Here is a 22,819-nt window from a genome sequence, read left to right as displayed (position 1 = left end):
TTAGATTTAGAATCGGTCTCACCGAGCCGTCCGGCTTCGGTACCACAACAGTGTGGAATAATACCCCGTTCCCTGTTGCAGGAGGGGTACCTTGATTATCACCTGCTGGGAATACAGCTTGTGAATGGCTTCCAAAACTGCCTCCCTGTCAGAAGGAGACATCGGTAAAGCCGACTTTAGGAAACGGCGAGGGGGAGACGTCTCGAATTCCAATTTGTACCCCTGAGATATCACCTGAAGGATCCAGGGGTCTACTTGCGAGTGAGCCCACTGCGCGCTGAAATTCATTGAGACGGGCCCCCACCGTGCCTGATTCTGCTTGTAAAGCCCCAGCGTCATACTGAGGGCTTGGCAGAGGCGGGAGAGGGCTTCTGTTCCTGGGAACTGGCTGATTTCTGCAGCCTTTTTCCTCTCCCTCTGTCACGGGGCAGAAATGAGGAACCTTTTGCCCGCTTGCCCACGAAAAGACTGCGCCTGATAATACGGCGTCTTCTTATGCATCTTTTAAATGCTCTATAGGCAATAATATACTGTCCCTATCTAGGGTATCAATATTTTCAGTCAGGGAATCCGACCACGCCAACCCAGCACTGCACATCCTGGCTGAGGCGATTGCTGGTCGCAGTATAACACCAGTATGTGTGTAAATACATTTTAGGATACCCTCCTGCTTTCTATCAGCAGGATCCTTAAGGGCGGCCATCTCAGGAGAGGGTAGAGCCCTTGTTCTTACAAGCGTGTGAGCGCTTTATCCACCCTAGGGGGTGTTTCCCAACGCACCCTAACCTCTGGCGGGAAAGGATATAATGCCAATAACATTTTAGAAATTATCAGTTGTTATCGGGGGAAACCCACGCATCATCACACACCTCATTTAATTTCTCAGATTCAGGAAAACTACAGGTAGTTTTTCCTCACCGAACATAATACCCCTTTTTGGTGGTACTCGTATTATCAGAAATGTGTAAAACATTTTTCATTGCCTCAATCATGTAACGTGTGGCCCTACTGGAAGTCACATTTGTCTCTTCACCGTCGACACTGGAGTCAGTATCCGTGTCGGCGTCTATATCTGCCATCTGAGGTAACGGGCGCTTTAGAGCCCCTGACGGCCTATGAGACGTCTGGACAGGCACAAGCTGAGTAGCCGGCTGTCTCATGTCAACCACTGTCTTTTATACAGAGCTGACACTGTCACGTAATTCCTTCCAACAGTTCATCCACTCAGGTGTCGACCCCCTAGGGGGTGACATCACTATTACAGGCAATCTGCTCCGTCTCCACATCATTTTTCTCCTCATACATGTCGACACAAACGTACCGACACACAGCACACACACAGGGAATGCTCTGATAGAGGACAGTACCCCACTAGCCCTTTGGGGAGACAGAGGGAGAGTTTGCCAGCACACACCAGAGCGCTATATATATATATATACAGGGATAACCTTATATAAGTGTTTTTCCCCTTATAGCTGCTGTATTTTTAATACTGCGCGTAATTAGTGCCCCCCTCTCTTTTTTAACCCTTTCTGTAGTGTAGTGACTGCAGGGGAGAACCAGGGAGCTTCCCTCCAACGGAGCTGTGAGGGAAAATGGCGCCAGTGTGCTGAGGAGATAAGGCCGCCGAGAAGGGGGCGGAGCCTATCTCCCGTTTTTCTGTGTATTCTGGCAGGGGTTAAATTCATCCATATAGCCCAGGAGCTATATGTGATGCATTTTTTGCCATCCAAGGTGTTTTTATTGCGTCTCAGGGCGCCCCCCCCCCAGCGCCCTGCACCCTCAGTGACCGGAGTGTGAAGTGTGCTGAGAGCAATGGCGCACAGCTGCAGTGCTGTGCGCTACCTTGTTGAAGACAGGACGTCTTCTGCCGCCGATTTTCCGGACCTCTTCTGTCTTCTGGCTCTGTAAGGGGGCCGGCGGCGCGGCTCTGGGACCTATCCATGGCTGGGCCTGTGATCGGTCCCTCTGGAGCTAATGTCCAGTAACCTAAGAAGCCCAATCCACTCTGCACGCAGGTGAGTTCGCTTCTTCTCCCCTTAGTCCCTCGATGCAGTGAGCCTGTTGCCAGCAGGTCTCACTGAACATAAAAAACCTAAAACTAAACTTTTCACTAAGCAGCTCAGGAGAGCCACCTAGTGTGCACCCTTCTCGTTCGGGCACAAAAATCTAACTGAGGCTTGGAGGAGGGTCATAGGGGGAGGAGCCAGTGCACACCAGGTAGTTCTAAAGCTTTACTTTTGTGCCCAGTCTCCTGCGGAGCCGCTATTCCCCATGGTCCTTACGGAGTCCCCAGCATCCACTAGGACGTCAGAGAAAAGAGAATATATATATGTAGATTTCGTTGTGTAAATCCACAACAATAGCTTAAAATAATATTAAATAACAATGTAACAAAATGTAACTCACTTTTTATGGGGTGGGTGGCAGAAAGTTTATCTGTCCACCCACGATATCATAAGTGAGTATTGATATTAGACGTTCGTCAAAGTGAAAATTTGAAATCCCTTGTTTGCTCGATCAGCTTATGGATTGTTATACATAAGAGCATTCATAGGAGAGAAGCAAGGGATACGGCTTTTCCAACTACGGTCTCTTTCGAAACGACCCCTTGCTTCTCTCCTATGAATGCTCTTATGTATAACAATCCATAAGCTGATCGAGCAAACAAGGGATTTCAAATTTTCACTTTGACGAACGTCTAATATCAATACTCACTTATGATATCGTGGGTGGACAGATAAACTTTCTGCCACCCACCCCATAAAAAGTGAGTTACATTTTGTTACATTGTTATTTAATATTATTTTAAGCTATTGTTATGGATTTACACAACGAAATCTACATATATGTATTCTCTTTTTTTCATCTGTCTTTATTAATAAAAGTTAAGTTTTATATTCACACTCAAAGTGTACTCCATATTATAACCCTATCAGCAATTGATTTACATAAAGTGTGCCCCAGAGAGACAATAAAACAGTCCCTTTTTTTGCCTTCTGTGCAAAAAACACCCTACAAGAGTTTGCTCTGAACTAATGTCCGGGAGCACCGCCAACCCAGTTCTACCTCAAAAGCCCAATAGGCAAAGTTGGTAGCCTTATGTTGATTACTATTCATACCCTTATGATATAAAAATTATTTGACATTACTTACAATCCGGTCCAGTGCAGATTCCAAAACCCCAAACCTATACAGTTTGGTCATAGAGGGTACAATATACATTATCCCCTATATATCTAGGCTACTTACAGCTTCCACAAGGCTGTCTGCACTCCTCTGCTTGTCGCTGTGTTTGTTCCTGAAGTCACTGGGTACAGTCAGGTTGGATTGTGTAAATGTCCTATATGAACTATCAGTATCGTCTGTGTACCATGAGCTTCTCTGCAAGGACGGTAAACTGCCATTCATCTGCTCCCTGGACTCAGCACGGTCTACGCGGATGAGAGGGGTGTAGAATGAAGAGCGGTCCCTGTTGGGAGTTGCTGGGGGAGTGGCCCAGGATCGCGTGGAGCGACACGGAGAATTTTTCTGAGCTTTGCTGGAATCCAGACCGGCCACCGCCATAATCTGCATGGGAGAACAATTTCTGAATGATTTATACAGCAATGTTCTGTTAAAGAGCAAAAAAAAAAAAAAAAAATCCATTGGAAATTGAATCCTTTGTATTGATTGCTTAAAAGGGACATCCAGCTTAATCTATAGTCTTCTTAAATATGCATATATGTCATTCTAGCATAATAATGGTTAATCATTCTCCAGGACTTGCTGAGTAAAGAACTGAAATGGAATCTGTATTGAACATCAGGTTCCATATCTACAGTTAACAGCATACAAATGGTCCAATGGGGAACCGCTGGTGATGTTACCCATCCAATTATTCCCAGCTATATCCCATAAGTGATCCCGCCCATTTTGGAATGCTTTTCACAGGTATGAGGAACCAGAGCTGTTCAGACAATAAAGAAAAAGTTCAGTCAAATGATGCAGGTCGTCCTCTTGCCTCACTAATACAAATATAAAATAGATGTACATGAATTTCAAAGGACAACTCAATTCTGAAAATAAAATTGTTATACAGTATACACAATATTAAGGTAAGGTACACTATTTTTTTATTTTCAGCTTGTATTTCTACAACAGCTTTTTTAAAAGGAAAAAAAAATATTTCTTCTTCATCTCCATCAAAAACAGCTCATTTTCGAATAATTCTGAAAAAAGGACAAAAAGCTAAAATCATAAAGCATAGTATGCCAGCTAAACTTGCTGCAACAACTGTGTCCCTTAACAGCTCTACTATTCTGGTGTCACTCCATCAGATAGCGTCACCCGATGCTGTCCGCAGCCCCCTATTGGCACCACTGGCTTAATGCAATTATAGCTCCATCAATCTGCAGTGGTAACAGAACATTTCTGTCTGTAGGAGACTGTGAAGACATTCGCACAAGCTCTAGTTTTCAGGGTGTTGCAGTTCATGTCTGAATTCTCTAAATGACAGGATAGGAAGAATGCTGTGCAGCTTTGGTGTTTACATGTATACACAGGAGTTATTAAACGTACATCACGTTGCTCTTTAAATCTATACAGCATAGACACCGGCATATTCAAAACGTCAACAAATCAGCGCCACTGAATGCAATGCCACCGCAGGTGAGTGCTGTTCTCTGAACAAGTATTCTGGGGGTTTTAAACTGGTGCAGTTTTGCTGGCATATCTGTGTGTTGCCTTAAAGTAATTGCAGTCACATCTCATACAATGTCATAATTCCCGAGGCTCTTACCTGATGGTTACTGGTGCGGGCTGCCTTATACAGCCACCTGTTACAGACAGTTCTTGCTGGTCAGGCATTTCTGTGCTCCTGTTCTGAGATGTACTGTATGCTGTCTGATCCCGGGAATCAGAATCCTACAGTACTTGTAAGGTCGACTATTCTGTTTCCTGCCTGGAATCTGACTTATGTCTGTGACATCTCTGCTGCACAATTGTTTTTCCCAGTTACCTGATAGCGATGTTCACTGTTCCAAACACCGCCATTTACAGTGTTAGCTGCTGACAGGTTATATTGCCCAAACAGCTCTCTCCTGCTTTGTAATACATTAGGGATTTTCTCAATTTGTTCTGGATTTTTTTCCAGCTTGTATATTGCTACAACATTCCTGGCCAAACACTAGTACTACAACTCACATTGTATTGACTTGTTGCAGTATGACTATGGATTACGTTACACCACTTGTCAATATACAGCAGTAAGCAGCAGTGACTGAATTTGGTTACTACATCACTCAATCTACAGAATACACCAGTGTTCTATAACAGTCCTCAGGGAGGGACCCTAGCAATACAGGTTTTCTCCTCAATATCACTATTGAAATAATGAATGCCACCTGTGCAACACTGAAAATGAGTCACCCAGTAAGGACTACACCTGTACACCAACTAGGAGATCTGGAAACATGCATGGTATACATGCGAAGCCTTATGCAGAACGGAAGGCACTTTGGGGCCAATTCAGTTGTTTTGGGCTTAATGTCTAAATGGGACTGTTTAGACGCCCAAACATTTGTCACAATTCAATTGATGTTTAGGTGCCCATGCACGGTATCCGTTTGGATGGTCGACAGTCATTAGGTCGACCACTATTGGTTGACATTGATATGGGCGACACATGAAAATGGACGACACATGAAAGGTCGACGTGAGTTTTTTTTAAAAAAAATTATTTTGTGGAACTTTTCCATACTTTACGATCCACGTGGACTACGATTGGGAACGGTAACCTGAAGCCCGAAGCATGGCAAGCGAAGCAAGCCATGCGAGGGGACACGGTGCACTAATTGGGGTTCCCCGTCACTTTACGCAGAAATTGACACCCAAAAAAGTAAAACACCTCATGTCGACCTTTTTATGTTTCGACCTTTTACGTGTCGACCATTTCACGTGTTGACCATTTGTCCATGTCGACCATGCCAATGTCGACCAATAGTGGTCGACCTAATGACTGTTCACCATAATATGGGCGACCATTCATACCGGAACCCCCATGCACATCGCGCGTGTCGCACCCAAACAGACAGGGTTTAGCCGCGTAAAACTGCTAAACCTATCTAAACTCCCTGCTTTGGGCATCCAAACTCCCATTTGGATGCCCAAAGTGCCGACTTAACACACATTTCTTCTAGCACCTCAGGGGACTGCAACAAGAAATGTCATCCCTGTGATACTGAACATCTAAACAGTGCAACAATTGAATTGCTCCGTTTTGCGGCCACTAGTAGTAGCCACAGGTAAAAACAATTGAATTGCCCCCTTTGTGTCTAAAGGGGGGTACTCACGGAGCGATCGCTGCTTAAAATCTAAGCAATCTGACTAGATTGCTTAGATTTTAAGACTGATCGCTCCGTGTGTACCCCCTACAGCGATAGCGATGCGCAGCCCCGCGCATCGCTATCGCTGGTGCCTGATTGGCCTGCATGCAGGCCAATCTAGCGGGTCACTCGTTTCACCCGCTGGGTGAGATGAGCAGCCCCCCCGTCTCCCCCACACCCTCAGCACACATCGCGCTGTGCTGGGCGGCGGGAGAGATGTGTGCTGAGCGGTTCGCTCAGCACACATCTCTCCCACATCGGCCAGTAAGTACTGGCCTTAAGCAAAATGTACACTGTGCCTGGGAGAAAAAATGCATTTCACCACCTATGCAGATTGGGCCACAGACATAAGATGTGACCAACTCTGTATAGGTAGAAAATGTGTTCCCACTCCTCTGCAAGCAGGAGTAGATGTGCCAGTAATATGATAGGAGGTGTTTTAAACATGTTTGGATGTCATCAGCTTGCACCTTGCACCAGGGGTGGAGTATTCACAAGTCATCCAGCTCCAAATGGGAGTATTCATGTCTGTTTGGTGGCCATCTTGGAAAGCAACGCGTTTCGCCATACCTTTTTCTGTACTCCAACTCTTGGCGCAAGGAGTAGTAAGTTGTAAATGCAGCCTACTCACTAGGACAATAGATGTGTATCATGAATGGATGCACATGCTCATTTAAAAGAAAAGCAAGTTGCGTGGGGAAAAAAAAGATGCAATTTACAATTAACATTCAACTTTGCACGAGGCTGGGTTCATCCTCTTCTGTTACATCCTACAGCCCTGCTATAGAGGATTCCTCTACGGTACCTTGATGTGGTATCCTTAGCACAGTCACCTATACAGGGTGATTCAAAAGTCGCAGTACACCCTTTTGTTTCAAAAACTGTGCAGGAAATGGGAAAACTGAATACTCCAGTAAGGCATGGGTGAGATGGGCTATCTTTTAGGGTATGTACCGAACATGAACGCCATCTTGAAAATCGGCAATCTCGAATCTAAGCCAGTTTTTTCAAATGGAAAGGGGGTCATGTAACATGTCAAACAACATCAGAATTTGCTGAAAATGTATTGCTGCAAACAGATTTAAACTAGCAGTTATGGTTCAAAAGTTACAACACTTTTTTTGGTGCAGGTAACTGAAGATGGCTTTGACAAAAGAGGAGAGATTTGAGGTCATTTTATATCTGTGCTAAACCAGTGCTATCCTGATTACATGGAATGGGATCATCCTGGGAGGACAAATCCTCTGCAGCATATGACACAGTGTCCCTGGACATAGCTAAAGGAGACCACCAAACACTCCACACACACACGTGAGGGCAGACAGAGTTTCCCCCCCAAGAATGGCAAGAGAGACACAGAGATTGGAGCTAACCCACACACAGCGCTTTTAGCAAAGGGAGACCCCTTGTCAGCGCTGAATGTGCACCTTAATAGGACATACAGTGGTATTACAGCCTCCCCTCCCTTCTACAACCCCCTGGTACCGTGTACAGATAGCTGGAGTTGCTGTGGAGGGACCTGTTCTTCCTCTCAGCGCTGTGCAGGCAGGAAATGGTGCTGAAAGGCTGCTGGGTCTGCTCTGAGGAGAAGCTCCGCCCCCTTAATGGCGCGTTCTTCCCACTCTTCATGGATTATACTGGCCTGAGGAATTAGTGCTGGCCGAGATCCGAGGACCCCGACAGGCTTCTGGACCAGTGTGGGGTGTAAGCGCTGGCCCAGGGCGCCCCTCACAGCACCGCACCATGTGCCGCTGAGCCTTCCCAAGAGCGCAGTTAATACTGCGCTCCCTCCCCGCTGCCGCCATCTTCACACCGGCCCCCCGCTTGCTGAGGGAAGGGGGGGGGGGGGGTCGGTGTCTCACTCACCACTTCTTCAGCTCTGTAAGGGGTTGGCGGCTTGCTGCTGGGGCGAGCGGTCCCCTGTGGCGGAGAACGATCAGACCCCTCTGGAACTCAGTGCCCAGTCAGCGGAGACAGTGGCTCAGACCCCGTTGGGCGGACACTGCTCCTCCCCCTTAGTCCCTCGCTGCAGGGAGGCTGTTGCCAGCAGCCTCCCTTTAAAATAAAAAAAGTCTAAAATAAACTTTTACTAAGAATGCTCTGTAGAGCTGCCCTAGCTGTGACCGGCTCCTCCGGGCACATTTTCTAAACTGAGTCTGGTAGGAGGGGCATAGAGGGAGGAACAAGCCACACTCTCAAACTCTTAAAGTGCCAATGGCTCCTGGTGGACCAGTCTATACCCCATGGTACTAATGTGGACCCCAGCATCCTCTAGGACGTAAGAGAAAGGAAGTACTCTTAGCCTTCGGAACCGAAGGAAAGGTACTAGGCAGACATGCAGTCAGCAACAATCTTGTTGAGATCTTCCCCAAAGAGAATGTTTCCCTTAAAAGGGATCACCTCCAAGGTCTTTGTAGAGTCCAGATCTACGGACCAGGACCGCAACCAGAGGATCCGGCAAGCCAGAATAGACGTAGTAGACACTTTGGCCGCCAGGATACCTGAATCAGATGGCGCCTCCTGAATATAATGAGAGGCTGTAATAATGTATGAAAGACACTGTCTAGCATTATCAGAAAAATTAGACAGTAGTTCAGTTTCAACTTCCTGAACCCAGGCCTCTATAGCCTTAGCAGCCCACTAGGCCGCAATAGTGGGTCTATGTACAGCTCCAGCAAGAGTGTAAATGGACTTCAAGCACCCTCCACATGCTTATCCGTCGGTTCCTTCAGTGAAGTGACGGTAGTGACAGGCAGAGCAGAGGACACCACCAGACGTGTGACTTGTGAATCCACTGGCGGAGGTGTTTCCCAATTTTTATCCAACTCTGCAATGAGAGGATAACGAGCTAGCATCTTTTAAGACAGAGCAAATTTCTTTCCTGGATTTTCCCAGGATTCCTGACGAATGTCAACCAAGTGGTCAGAATGAGGTAAAACTAATTTAGTAACCTTCTGACGTTTAAACTTATCTGGTTTCTTAGAGGTAGAGGAGGCTCTTCGTCATTATCGATTTGAAAAATCAGCCTGATAGCCTCCAAGAGGTCAGGAACATCCACTTGTGTCAGAGATTCCCCATCAGAAGCATCTGTATCAGTGTAAGCGCCCTCTTCATCGGTGAAGGTATCCGAAACGTGTGGATTGTGAGGAAGTAATGGCCCGTTTAGATGACCCCTTGGTCTTAGACGGGCGAAAGTCAGGATTTTGCTTAGCCAGAGACTGATTTAATTGCTGTAACTGAGAAGACAGAGTATCTGCCCATGGCTGATTAACTGTAGGGACAATGGCCCTCATTCCGAGTTGTTCGCTCGCAAGCGGATTTTAGCAGATTTGCTCATGCTAAGCCGCCGCCTACTGGGAGTGAATCTTAGCATCTTAAAATTGCGAACGATGTATTCGCAATATTGCGATTACACACCTCGTAGCAGTTTCTGAGTAGCTCCAGACTTACTCGGCATCTGCGATCATTTCACTGCTTGTCGTTCCTGGTTTGACGTCACAAACACACCCAGCGTTCGGCCAGACACTCCTCCGTTTCTCCGGCCACTCCTGCGTTTTTTCCGGAAACGGTAGCGTTTTTTCCCCACACGCCCATAAAACGGCCTGTTTCCGCCCAGTAACACCCATTTCCTGTCAATCACATTACGATCGCCAGAACGATGAAAAAGCCGTGAGTAAAAATCCTAACTGCATAGCAAATTTACTTGGCGCAGTCGCAGTGCGGACATTGCGCATGCGCATTAAGCGGAAAATCGCTGCGATGCGAAGATTTTTACCGAGCGAACAACTCGGAATGAGGGCCAATATGTGGCTGTAATGGCACAGGAGGTCCCAAAGGGGGCGCAAGTCTAGTAGAGAAAGCAGCCCAAGGTGGGCCTTAATTTGTCCCCGTTGCTGCACACTGACCATGGGGTATAGAACCCTCAGTACCTGAACCCTCAGCTACTATGTTTTCCTCCGAGTAATCCGTGGCGTCAGCACTGCATGGTGCAGGATCAGCCATAGAGCGACCACCCTGTTTAGCAGACATTACATGTAAGCGTAACCTTAGGGTGTAACAGTCAGGGCCGGTGCAAGGTTCCTCAGCACCCTAGGCAAAACTTCTGCCCCCCCCCCCCCATTCCCATCGTTCCCCCAGTAGCCAGCCCCTCAGCTGAAATGTTAAAAAGTGCGGAGGTGGCATCTTACAAATTCCACAGCAACAACTGTGCTAGCTATTGACAACTGATAACTGTGACTTAAGGTCCATACACACTTGCCGATAACATGAGCGACGTCGCTCATTTTCCCCCTCCCTGAACGACGTCACTCAGTTTATCGGCAAGTGTGTATGCCGCCAGCGACGACCAATGCGCGGCCCCACGGGTCGGCGACGATCGTCGCTGTCGGTAGGGCATGCATGCAGGATCTGGACTGTCGTCCACGGGCTGGCGGAGGCATGACGTTACTCAGCAATATGAGCGGTCATAACGCTCAGTGTGTACAGTCGGCCGCCGACCGGCCCGGGAGGGGAAACATTAGACGACGTCACTCAGAGAGCGACATCGTCTAATGTGTATGGGCCTTTAGAGCCACACCAAAGAATATTTTCCTCAGATAAGAGCCATATGGCCTATCCAGTCTGCCCTTTATGGTTAGGACTCAGAGTATACGGGATAGGTTAGGGGTAAGGATATTAGTGTTAGTTAACTGGATTGGGTTAGGATATTACGGATAGGTTATAGGGTTGTTTTAGTGGTTTCATACTTTCAGTTAGGGTATTAGGGTTAGTTTGGGGGATGGGGTTAGAGTATCAGGGATAGGATATTAGGGTTGGTTTATCAGTTTGGGTTAAGGTATTAGGGTAAAGGCCGGGTTATAATTAGGGAGATCGTGATAGATACTGTATACTCCTTTGAACTCCATGGAGTGCCTCCCATAGGCGTGGTCTTCAGTATGCCGGCTGTCGGGATCCCGGCGCTCAGTATACCGGTGCCGGAATCCCGACAGCCGGCATACCGACACTTATTCTCCCTCGTGGGGGTCCACGACCCCCCTGGAGGGAGAATAAAATAGCGTGGCGCGCGTAGCGCACCACCGTGCCCGCAAGGGGCTCATTTGCGCTCGCCACACTGTCGGTATGCCGGCGGTCGGGCTCCCGGCGCCGGTATGCTGGTCGCCGGGAGCTCGACCGCCGGCATACCATACTACACCCTCCCATAGGTACAGGAGAATGTTTGCAATTGACAATTCCAGGGAGGGCACCCAGGTACTGTACATGCAAAAGCTTAAGTGGAGTGCAGGACTTTTCTGCTTAATTCAAAAAAATAAGAATTTACTTACCGATAATTCTATTTCTCATAGTCCGTAGTGGATGCTGGGACTCCGTAAGGACCATGGGGAATAGCGGCTCCGCAGGAGACTGGGCACAAAAGTAAAAGCTTGAACTAGCTGGTGTGCACTGGCTCCTCCCCCTATGACCCTCCTCCAAGCCTCAGTTAGGATACTGTGCCCGGACGAGCGTACATAATAAGGAAGGATCTTGAATCCCGGGTAAGACTCATACCAGCCACACCAATCACACCGTACAACCTGTGATCTGAACCCAGTTAACAGTATGATAAACGAAGGAGCCTCTGAAAAGATGGCTCACAACAATAATAACCCGAATTTTGTAACAATAACTATATACAAGTATTGCAGACAATCCGCACTTGGGATGGGCGCCCAGCATCCACTACGGACTATGAGAAATAGAATTATCGGTAAGTAAATTCTTATTTTCTCTAACGTCCTAAGTGGATGCTGGGACTCCGTAAGGACCATGGGGATTATACCAAAGCTCCCAAACGGGCGGGAGAGTGCGGATGACTCTGCAGCACCGAATGAGAGAACTCCAGGTCCTCCTCAGCCAGGGTATCAAATTTGTAGAATTTAGCAAACGTGTTTGCCCCTGACCAAGTAGCTGCTCGGCAAAGTTGTAAAGCCGAGACCCCTCGGGCAGCCGCCCAAGATGAGCCCACCTTCCTTGTGGAATGGGCTTTTACAGATTTTGGCTGTGGCAGGCCTGCCACAGAATGTGCAAGCTGAATTGTACTACAAATCCAACGAGCAATCGTCTGCTTAGAAGCAGGAGCACCCAGCTTGTTGGGTGCATACAGGATAAACAGCGAGTCAGATTTCCTGACTCCAGCCGTCCTGGAAATATATATTTTCAGGGCCCTGACTACGTCCAGTAACTTGGAGTCCTCCAAGTCCCTAGTAGCCGCAGGCACCACAATAGGCTGGTTCACGTGAAACGCTGAAACCACCTTTGGGAGAAATTGAGGACGAGTCCTCAATTCTACCCTATCCGTGTGAAAAATCAGGTAAGGGCTTTTATAAGATAAAGCCGCCAATTCTGAGACACGCCTGGCTGAAGCCAGGGCTAACAGCATTACCACCTTCCATGTGAGATATTTTAATTCCACAGTGGTGAGTGGTTCAAACCAATGTGATTTTAGGAACCCCAAAACCACATTGAGATCCCAAGGTGCCACCGGGGGCACAAAAGGAGGCTGTATATGCAGTACCCCTTTGACAAACGTCTGGACTTCAGGCACTGAAGCCAGTTCTTTTTGGAAGAAAATCGACAGGGCCGAAATTTGAACCTTAATGGACCCTAATTTTAGGCCCATAGACAGTCCCGTTTGCAGGAAATGTAGGAAGCGACCCAGTTGAAATTCCTCTGTAGGGGCCTCTTTGGCCTCACACCACGCAACATATTTTCGCCAAATGCGGTGATAATGTTTTGCGGTTACATCCTTCCTGGCCTTTATCAGGGTAGGGATGACTTCTTCTGGAATGCCTTTTTCCTTCAGGATCCGGCGTTCAACCGCCATGCCGTCAAACGCAGCCGCGGTAAGTCTTGGAACAGACAAGGCCCCTGCTGGAGCAGGTCCTTTCTTAGAGGTAGAGGCCACGGTTCCTCCGTGAGCATCTCTTGAAGTTCCGGGTACCAAGTCCTTCTTGGCCAATCCGGAACCACGAGTATAGTTCTTACTCCTCTCCTTTTTATGATTCTCAGTACTTTTGGTATGAGAGGCAGAGGAGGGAACACATACACTGACTGGTACACCCATGGTGTTACCAGAGCGTCCACCGCTATTGCCTGAGGGTCCCTTGACCTGGCGCAATATCTGTCTAGTTTTTTGTTGAGACGGGACGCCATCATGTCCACCTTTGGTTTTTCCCAACGGTTTACCATCTCTTGGAAGACTTCTGGATGAAGTCCCCACTCCCCCGGGTGAAGGTCGTGTCTGCTGAGGAAGTCCGCTTCCCAGTTGTCCACTCCCGGAATGAACACTGCTGACAGTGCTATCACATGATTCTCCGCCCAGCGAAGAATCCTTGCAGCTTCTGCCATCGCCCTCCTGCTTCTCGTGCCGCCCTGTCTGTTTACGTGGGCGACTGACGTGATGTTGTCCGATTGGATCAATACCGCCTGACCCTGAAGCAGGGGTTTTGCTTGACTTAGGGCATTGTAAATGGCCCTTAGTTCCAGAATGTTTATATGAAGAGATGTTTCCATGCTTGACCACAAGCCCTGGAAATTTCGTCCCTGTGTGACTGCTCCCCAGCCTCTCAGGCTGGCATCCGTGGTCACCAGGATCCAATCCTGAATGCCGAATCTGCGGCCCTCTAGTAGATGAGCACTCTGCAGCCACCACAGAAGAGACACCCTTGTCCTTGGCGACAGGGTTATCCGCTGATGCATCTGAAGATGCGATCCGGACCATTTGTCCAGAAGATCCCACTGAAACGTTCTTGCATGGAATCTTCCGAATGGAATCGCTTCGTTAGAAGCCACCATTTTTCCCAGGACCCTCGTGCACTGATGCACTGACACCTGGCCTGGTTTTAGGAGATTCCTGACTAGCTCGGATAACTCCCTGGCCTTCTCCTCTGGGAGAAACACCTTTTTCTGGACTGTGTCCAGAATCATTCCTAGGAACAGGAGACGTGTTGTTGGAATCAGCTGCGATTTTGGAATATTTAGAATCCACCCGTGCTGACGTAACACTAACTGAGATAGTGCTACTCCGACTTCTAACTGTTCCCTGGACCTTGCCCTTATCAGGAGATCGTCCAAGTAAGGGATAATTAAAACGCCTTTTCTTCAAAGAAGAATCATCATTTCGGCCATTACCTTGGTAAAGACCCGAGGTGCCGTGGACAACCCAAACGGCAGCGTCTGAAACTGATAATGACAGTTTTGTACTACAAACCTGAAGTACCCTTGGTGAGAAGGGTAGATTGGGACGTGGAGATAAGCATCTTTGATGTCCAGAGACACCATATAGTCCCCTTCTTCCAGGTTTGCTATCACTGCTCTGAGTGACTCCATCTTGAATTTGAACCTCTTTATGTAAGTGTTCAAGGATTTTAGATTTAAAATTGGTCTCACCGAGCCGTCCGGCTTCCGTACCACAAACAGCGTGGAATAATACCCCTTTCCCTGTTGTAGGAGAGGTACCTTGATTATCACCTGCTGGGAATACAGCTTGTGAATGGCTTCCAAAACTGCCTCCCTGTCGGAGGGAGACTTTGGTAGAGCAGACTTCAGGAACCGGCGAGGGGGAGACGTCTCGAATTCCAGTTTGTACCCTGTGATACTACCTGCAGAATCCAGGGGTCCACTTGCGAGTGAGCCCACTGCGCGTTGAAATTTTTGAGACGGGCCCCCACCGTGTCCGAGTCCGCTTGTAAAGCCCCAGCGTCATGCTGAAGACTTGGCAGAAGCAGAGGAGGGCTTCTGCTCCTGGGAAGAGGCTGCCTGGTGCAGTCTTTTTCCTCTTCCTCTGCCCCCGGGCAGAAATGAGTGGCCTTTTGCCCGCTTGTACTTATGGGAACGAAAGGACTGAGTTTGAAAAGACGGTGTCTTTTTCTGCTGAGAGGTGACCTGGGGTAAAAAGGTGGACTTTCCGGCCGTTGCCGTGGCCACCAGGTCCGATAGACCGGCCCCAAATAACTCCTCCCATTTATACGGCAATACTTCCATATGTCGTTTGGAATCCGCATCCCCTGACCACTGTCGCGTCCATAACGCTCTTCTGGCAGAAATGGACATAGCACTCACTCTTGATGCCAGGGTGCAAATATCCCTCTGTGCATCACGCATATATAGTAATGCATCCTTCAAATGCTCTATAGTTAGTAATATACTGTCCCTATCCAGGGTATCAATATTTTCAGTCAGGGAATCCGACCACGCCACTCCAGCACTGCACATCCAGGCTGAGGCGATTGCTGGTCGCAGTATAACACCAGTATGTGTGTATATACCCTTCAGGATATTTTCCAGCCTTCTATCCGCTGGTTCTTTGAGGGCGGCCGTATCAGGAGACGGTAACGCTACTTGTTTAGATAAACGTGTGAGCGCTTTATCTACTCTAGGGGGTGTTTCCCAACGCGCCCTAACCTCTGGCGGGAAAGGGTATAGTGCCAATAATTTATTAGAAATTAGCACTTTTTTATCGGGGGAAACCCACGCTTTATCACACACCTCATTTAATTCATCTGACTCAGGAAAAGCTACTGGTAGTTTTTTTTTTACTCCCCACATAATACCCTTCTTTGTGGTACTTGTAGTGTCAGCAATGTTCAATGCCTCCTTCATTGCCGTGATCATGTAACGTGTGGCCCTACTGGACATTACGTTTGTCTCCTCACCGTCGACACTGGACTCAGTATCTGTGTCTGGGTCTGTGTCGACCCACTGAGGTAACGGGCGTTTTATCGCCCCTGACGGTGTCTGAGACGCCTGGACAGGCACTTATTGATTTGTCGGCTGTCTCATGTCGTCAACAGTTTTTTGCAAAGTGCTGACATTGTCACGTAGTTCTTTAAATACAACCATCCAGTCAGGTGTCGACTCCCTAGGGGGTGACATCACTAACACAGGCAATTGCTCTGCTTCCACATCATTTTCCTCCTCATACATGTCGACACAATCGTACCGACACAAAGCACACACACAGGGAATGCTCTGATAGAGGACAGGACCCCACTAGCCCTTTGGGGAGACAGAGGGAGAGTTTGCCAGCACACACCAAAGCGCTATATATATATATATATATATATAGGGATAACCTTATATAAGTGTTACTCCCTTTTATAGCTGCTGTTTATAATTTAGCTGCCAATAGTGCCCCCCCTCTCTCGTTTTTACCCTGATTCTGTAGGGACTGCAGGGGAGAGTCAGGGAGCCGTCCTTCCAGCGGAACTGTGAGGGAAAATGGCGCTTGTGTGCTGAGGAGATAGGCTCCGCCCCTTCACGACGGCCTTATCTCCCGCTTTTTTCTGGAAAACTGGCAGGGGTTAAATACATCCATATAGCCCAGGAGCTATATGTGATGTATTTCTTTTGCCATCCTAAGGTATTTTAGTTTTTATTGCGTCTCAGGGCGCTCCCCCCCAGCGCCCTGCACCCTCAGTGACCGGAGTGTGAAGTGTGCTGAGAGCAATGGCGCACAGCTGCAGTGCTGTGCGCTACCTTAGTTGAAGACAGGAACGTCTTCTGCCGCCGATTTCACCGGACCTCTTCGTTCTTCTGGCTCTGTAAGGGGGCCGGCGGCGCGGCTCCGGGACCCATCCAGGCTGAACCTGTGATCGTCCCTCTGGAGCTAATGTCCAGTAGCCTAAGAAGCCCAATCCACTCTGCACGCAGGTGAGTTCGCTTCTTCTCCCCTTAGTCCCACGATGCAGTGAGCCTGTTGCCAGCAGGACTCACTGAAAATAAAAAACCTAAAATAAACTTTTACTCTAAGCAGCTCAGGAGAGCCACCTAGCATGCACCCTTCTCGTTCGGGCACAAGAATCTAACTGAGGCTTGGAGGAGGGTCATAGGGGGAGGAGCCAGTGCACACCAGCTAGTTCAAGCTTTTACTTTTGTGCCCAGTCTCCTGCGGAGCCGCTATTCCCCATGGTCCTTACGGAGTCCCAGCATCCACTTAGGACGTTAGAGAAATAAAAAATAAACATATATATATATATATATATATATATATATAAAATATATATATATATATATATATATATATATATATATATATAAATGTTCCAATTCAAACAGGCAGCGGCACTCAGAGACCTTCAAATAGTTTTCAACTGTATAAAAAAATGGTGACATAGTAACATTACGGAAAATAATTACCCCTTTGCCAAGGTCTCCGAGTAGTGCCGCTGCCTGTTTGAATTGGAGCATATCTACACCAATCTGGATGGCACCGAAGCAGCTGCCAGTGGGAGAGAGGAGTGCCGCACCATTTGGAGATAGATTTTACACACATTATATATATATATATATATATATATATATATATATAGTCATTTGCTCCAGATGGCACAGACCATGAAACATTATGTGTGTGTGTATATATATATATATATATATATATATATATATAGTAATTTGCTCCAGACTGTACAGCAATATATATATATATATATATATATATTGTAAATCTAAAAAGAGAGGGGGAGAGATTAACCTTGAAGCCGTATTTCTGGCTGCTGGACTCCCTGTCGCAGCCGCTGGTCAGGGCTAGCAGGGAACGGGGGCAGATCAGTTGGTGGTTGGGGAAGTCCTTGCCGCCGTCGCTGGTCACAACCTCCTTCTTTGCAGGCAGCTCCTTGTGCAATACAGGCACAGGGAGCGGATCTTCTCCTCCTCGGTCAACGGGTCGGGGGCGGGTAGCCAGGAAGGGGAGGCGGGGACTCCAGCTCTGGCCCGGCTGATCCGACACTTCACTTGTGCGGCTGCGGGAGCCTTGCATTTTTTCAGCATGCGCCGCACATTGTGGCTGTCATAGCCTTAATTTTCTGTTCGCTCAGCGGGGCCGCCCTTCAAGTGCCGGCGCTCATAGGCAGCTGCCTAAAGCTGCCTAATGGTAGCGCCGGCCCTGGTAACAGTACAATATAAGCAGACAAATTACCTGACAAAAACCCCCTGTATATTGTGACTGCAAAGCAGAGCACAAATAGAGGATTTAAGAGGTATGTGGTGACTGTAAAAAACAGAGAAAAATACCAAAGTAGTATATCCTGTGAAACACTATATTTATGAGGACCCTGATGCACTTAGCCCCCCTCAGGGTACAGAATATAGGGATAGCAATATGTGCGGGATACACGAATTAGAGATCACACAGCAGCTATTGGCACACACTCACATATACAATGCAGAAATTATTACCAACAATAAAACTGCACTGGACAAGCAATACTAAGTACAATCAGTACCACTAAGTAAAGCTATATAGGCATATAGATATAACAATGCACAGTAAAGACTGGATGTATATCACAGGATACTTGTACTAAATATCCCTATAGTAATGCACTTGTTCTTAACAGGGCCGGTTCTTGCCCTTGTGGCGCCCCGGGCAAAGTATAGGGGCGTGGCTTCAAATGGGGGCGTGGTCAGTTACGCCCCCATTTGTGCCCCCTGTAGCGCCGCTGAAAGAAATAAAAAAAAAAGTATACTTACTATCCCCGTTCCTGATCCAGACCGCTGCAGACCTCCTCCGCCGGCGCCGCTCCTCTCCTCTATCTATGGGAGAGACGTTATTACGTCTCTCCCATAGAACAGCATAGACACTAGAGGTCAATTATGACCCCTAGTGTCTGTGCCACTATGCTGTGCGGTGCACGATGACGTCATCGCGCACCGCACAGCAAAGGTCCTCTCCATGAAGGGAAACTAGACCGTAGTGTCTAATTTCCCTTCATGGAGAGGACCTTTGCTGTGCGGTGCGCGATGACGTCATCGCGCACCGCACAACAAAGGTCCTCTCCATAAAGGGAAACTAGACGCTATGCGTCTGGTTCCCTTCAAAGCGGGGGGCACAGCGGGGGGCACAGTGGCGGCTCTTGCCATGGTGCGGCGCCCTCCGGATGGCGGCGGCGCCCCGAGTAAAAGTCCTGCTTGCCCGTGACAAGATCCGCTACTGGTTCTTAACTAACACTGTCTAAACGACATGTAGAATACTTACGTGTCCTGTAAATGCACAGCGCTGATGCAGGCGGCTTTACAGAGGAGACATTGCCCAGCAGTCCCAGAATCAGCTCAGCATGTGTGTAATGGCTCCCAAACGCTAACAGGGAGTGAGGGAGACAGAGAGATGCAGCTCCAGAGCGGGAACATTTACTGTAAATGGCGCCCTGGGGCTGGGGAAGGGGCTACAGGTCAGAGCCTTATTCCCTTGCTGGACTTCACCACCGGGTACTGTGGGCCATAATAAAACGGTTTTACTGAAAACCGACCTGTGCCCCTGCCCTGGTGGTCTAGTGGGGTCCCTGTACCAACACAGTGTCCACGCCAGCGCGCCTGGCCCACCTCCTAATGGCCGCGCGGATCGCGATTTACAGCGGGTCCCGCCTGGGGGACCCTCTTACCTCCTCCCTAGATGCGGCCACGTGATCCCCGAGAGCTGTGGTGAGTGTGTGTGCCTGACCTGAAGAACCGGAGCCCTTCGCTGTAAGTACCCAGCAACCAGGACGCGGGAGTATACACTGCCGCCGGGGGAGGTGATGAAGCTGGAGCAGGAGATGTCAGAATGACATCTAGCACTAAGAGTGCCTCTGCTGCAGCCCTTGAAGTCTTCTATCTTCATTTAAAAACCTCTTTTCAGGGCTGCTGGAGCAGCCCTGCCTGTTAGTGGCCAATTTACAAACTGAGCTCCTGTGCACGGAGGCGGGGTTATAGAGGAGGCGGCGCTGAGCATCTTGGGAACAGTCAAAGCTTTTAGCCTGTTGGTGCCTCGGATCAAGATCCAACTCTACACCCCAATGTTATTCCCTGTGGAACCCCAGTGTACCCCGCTGCAGAAATACACTTAACAGAATATACTGCACAGCACTATATATTTGACCTTGACGCACCTAGCCCCTAGGGTACAGAATACAGTGATACATACTTGCCTACTCTTCCGGAATGGCCGGGTGGCTCCCGAAAATCGGGTGACCCTCCCGGCCCCCCGGAAGAGCAGGCAAGTCTCCCGATTTCAGGGGTCCCCCATGCCCGTCCGCCCACTTAGTGTGTAAAGTGGGCAGTCTGGGCAGTCGATGACACGATTCTTGCTGAATCGCGTCATTATAGCCACGCCCCCTGCAGTGTAATGCCGGTGATCGCGGCATTACAGAGCGGGGGCGTGGCTTACATGATTTGACACTGTAACCCCGCCCCGTCCCACCTCCATCCCACCTCCGGTCCACCCCCTCCACACGTCACAGCCCTCTCCTGCCCCCCTGCTGAGCCGACCTGGCTGCTCTCTCCTGCAGACAGCAGACAGAATGTTGGTAAGTATGCAGTGATAGCTATAGCTGTAATACACTGAAAGTGAATTTCAAACTGCAGAAGCAGGCACACACAGTCACAGTGAGAAAGCAAAAATTATTTTAGACACACGATAAAACTGCAGTGGACTAGGAAATATATATTTATATATTAAACAATGCACAGCCAGAGACTGGATGTTTATATCAGAACACTTGTACTAAATATTCTGGTAGAGATACACTTGTTCTTCACTAACACGGTCTTTAGAATGACATGTAGACTACTTGAGTGACTGTGAAATCACAGCGCTGATGAGCCAGGAGGATTTACAGAGGAAACTTTGCCTTCCGTCCCGGAGACCAGACGCAGCTACTTGAGAAGATGGCGCCGAAATCTCAGTCAGGGAGTGAGGGAGAGTGATATGCAGCTCCACGGCGGGAACACCAGCAGTAGATGGCGCCTGGGGCTGGGGGAGGGGCTACAGGTCAGTGCCTTATCCCCTATGCTGGTGCTCATCACCGGGTACTGTGGAGCCTTTGAAAACGGATTTTACACAATCCGACCTGTGCTCCCTGCCCTGGTGGATATAGTGGGGCCCTTGTACTGACACAGTGTCCACGCCAGCGGCGCGGACCATCTCCTGGGACCGCGACCAGATCGCAATTTAGCGGCAGGTCCCACCTAGGGGACCCTCTTACCTCCTCCCTAAGAAGCAGCCACGAGATCCAGGAGAGCTTCTGCGGTGGTGTGCCTGGGAACCGGAGCGCCTCCGCCGCAAGAACCCGGGAACTCGGCCAGCGGGAGTATGCGGCGCTGCTGGGGAGGTGATGGAGCCGCAGCACAGTATGTCACAATGACATATTAAGTGCTGCAGCCCTTGAAGTCTTCTAAAAGCTCTTTTCAGGGCTGCCTAGCGCAGCCCCCCTGTTAAATGACCTGCTCTGCAGGCACAAACTTACAAACTGAGCTCCAGTGTCCGGAGGCGGGGTTATAGAGGAGGCCATGCAATGCATCCTGGGTTCAGTAAAAGCTTTAGCCTGTTGGTGCCTCTGGATCAAGATCCAACTCTACACCCCAATGTATTCCCTGTGGAACACAGTGAACCCCGCTGCAGAAAGACCAAAGATGGACAATTTATTTTGCTGGATCAGTTTGCTGATTTTGTCCGTTTGGCAGTGCACCCTCGTTTGGCAGTGCACCCTAAGTCAGAAAGTATACAGGTTTTCTTCCCAATACCTGATTGCAATTCACCCAAAGCATCATACAGCAGATCCAGTGCACCAATTCCATTTGCCTGCGGGGGGGGGGGGGGGGGGGGGGCATGGGGGTATAGGGGGCAGACTCCAGATTACCTCAGCGGTACCAGGGGATCATAGCAGGGGGATGAGCTTTTACTAGTGTACAAAGTCCCCAATCTGGGTACTTAGTCTGCGACCCGGCTAAGCTAGGCATTAGCAGTAAGGGCGCTGTGTGCTGGCTCCAGGCTATCTCTGTGTCTCTCTTGAAGGGCTCTTTGTGGGTTAATTGTGCATTTAACCTGTTCCTGTGTGTGTGTGCTGTCACTGTCACAGTATGTCAGACAAAGAGTGTGTTTCATGTAAGGCTCAGTGTTACTCTTCTCCAAGGGGTTCACTACAGTGTACTCAGTGCAGTGTACCCTCCCAGGCTAGCAGGGCAGAGCCAGCTTGGCTAGATTCCATTAGGGGAATGATTTCCAATATCTCTTCTAAATTGTCCCGCAATGAGAAAGACGCAATACTTAAGACAGTTGATGTCTGAGTTTATGAACAGAGACTCAGTACCCAAACCAGCATCTCAGTCCCCTGCCATTTGTCCGCAAAAAGTCCCTTGGTTCATATCCTGCAGTCTGTCTCTGATGATGACGAGTCAGACATGGAGGAGGGGGAGGTGGACTCAGAGGTGGGGGAGGGTACTCTGTCACAGGGAATAGAGGCTCTCATAGAAGCTATCAGAGAAGTTCTGCATATCCCTGATAAGGTAACAGAGGAGACTGAGGAATCTTATTTTAATATAAAAAAGAAATCCTCAGCCACTTTTCCTGTGTCAAAGGAACTAAATACCCTGTTTGAAGAACTGTGGGTTAATCCTGATGGGAAATTTCAAATCCCTAAAAAGGTTGATATCATCTTTTCCTT

At 48.6% G+C, this 22,819-nt stretch overlaps 1 protein-coding gene across 16 annotated transcripts in view; it reads right to left on the bottom strand.

The window, feature by feature from the left end:
- The window catches only part of CACNA1D (calcium voltage-gated channel subunit alpha1 D), a 923,074-nt gene that overhangs the window by 9,903 nt on the left and 890,352 nt on the right, over positions 1-22,819 (bottom strand). For all 16 annotated transcript variants that reach the window (XM_063940810.1, XM_063940825.1, XM_063940809.1 and 13 more), the window contains one exon: positions 3,253-3,570. In XM_063940810.1, coding sequence (XP_063796880.1) covers positions 3,253-3,570 — 318 coding nt within the window. The remainder of the gene's footprint in view (positions 1-3,252; positions 3,571-22,819) is intronic.

The sequence above is a fragment of the Pseudophryne corroboree genome, chromosome 9, assembly GCF_028390025.1.
Source record: "Pseudophryne corroboree isolate aPseCor3 chromosome 9, aPseCor3.hap2, whole genome shotgun sequence".
Taxonomy (NCBI): domain Eukaryota; kingdom Metazoa; phylum Chordata; class Amphibia; order Anura; family Myobatrachidae; genus Pseudophryne; species Pseudophryne corroboree.
Note: the sequence above shows the minus strand (reverse complement) of the source record. Positions and strands in the feature narration are given on the sequence as shown.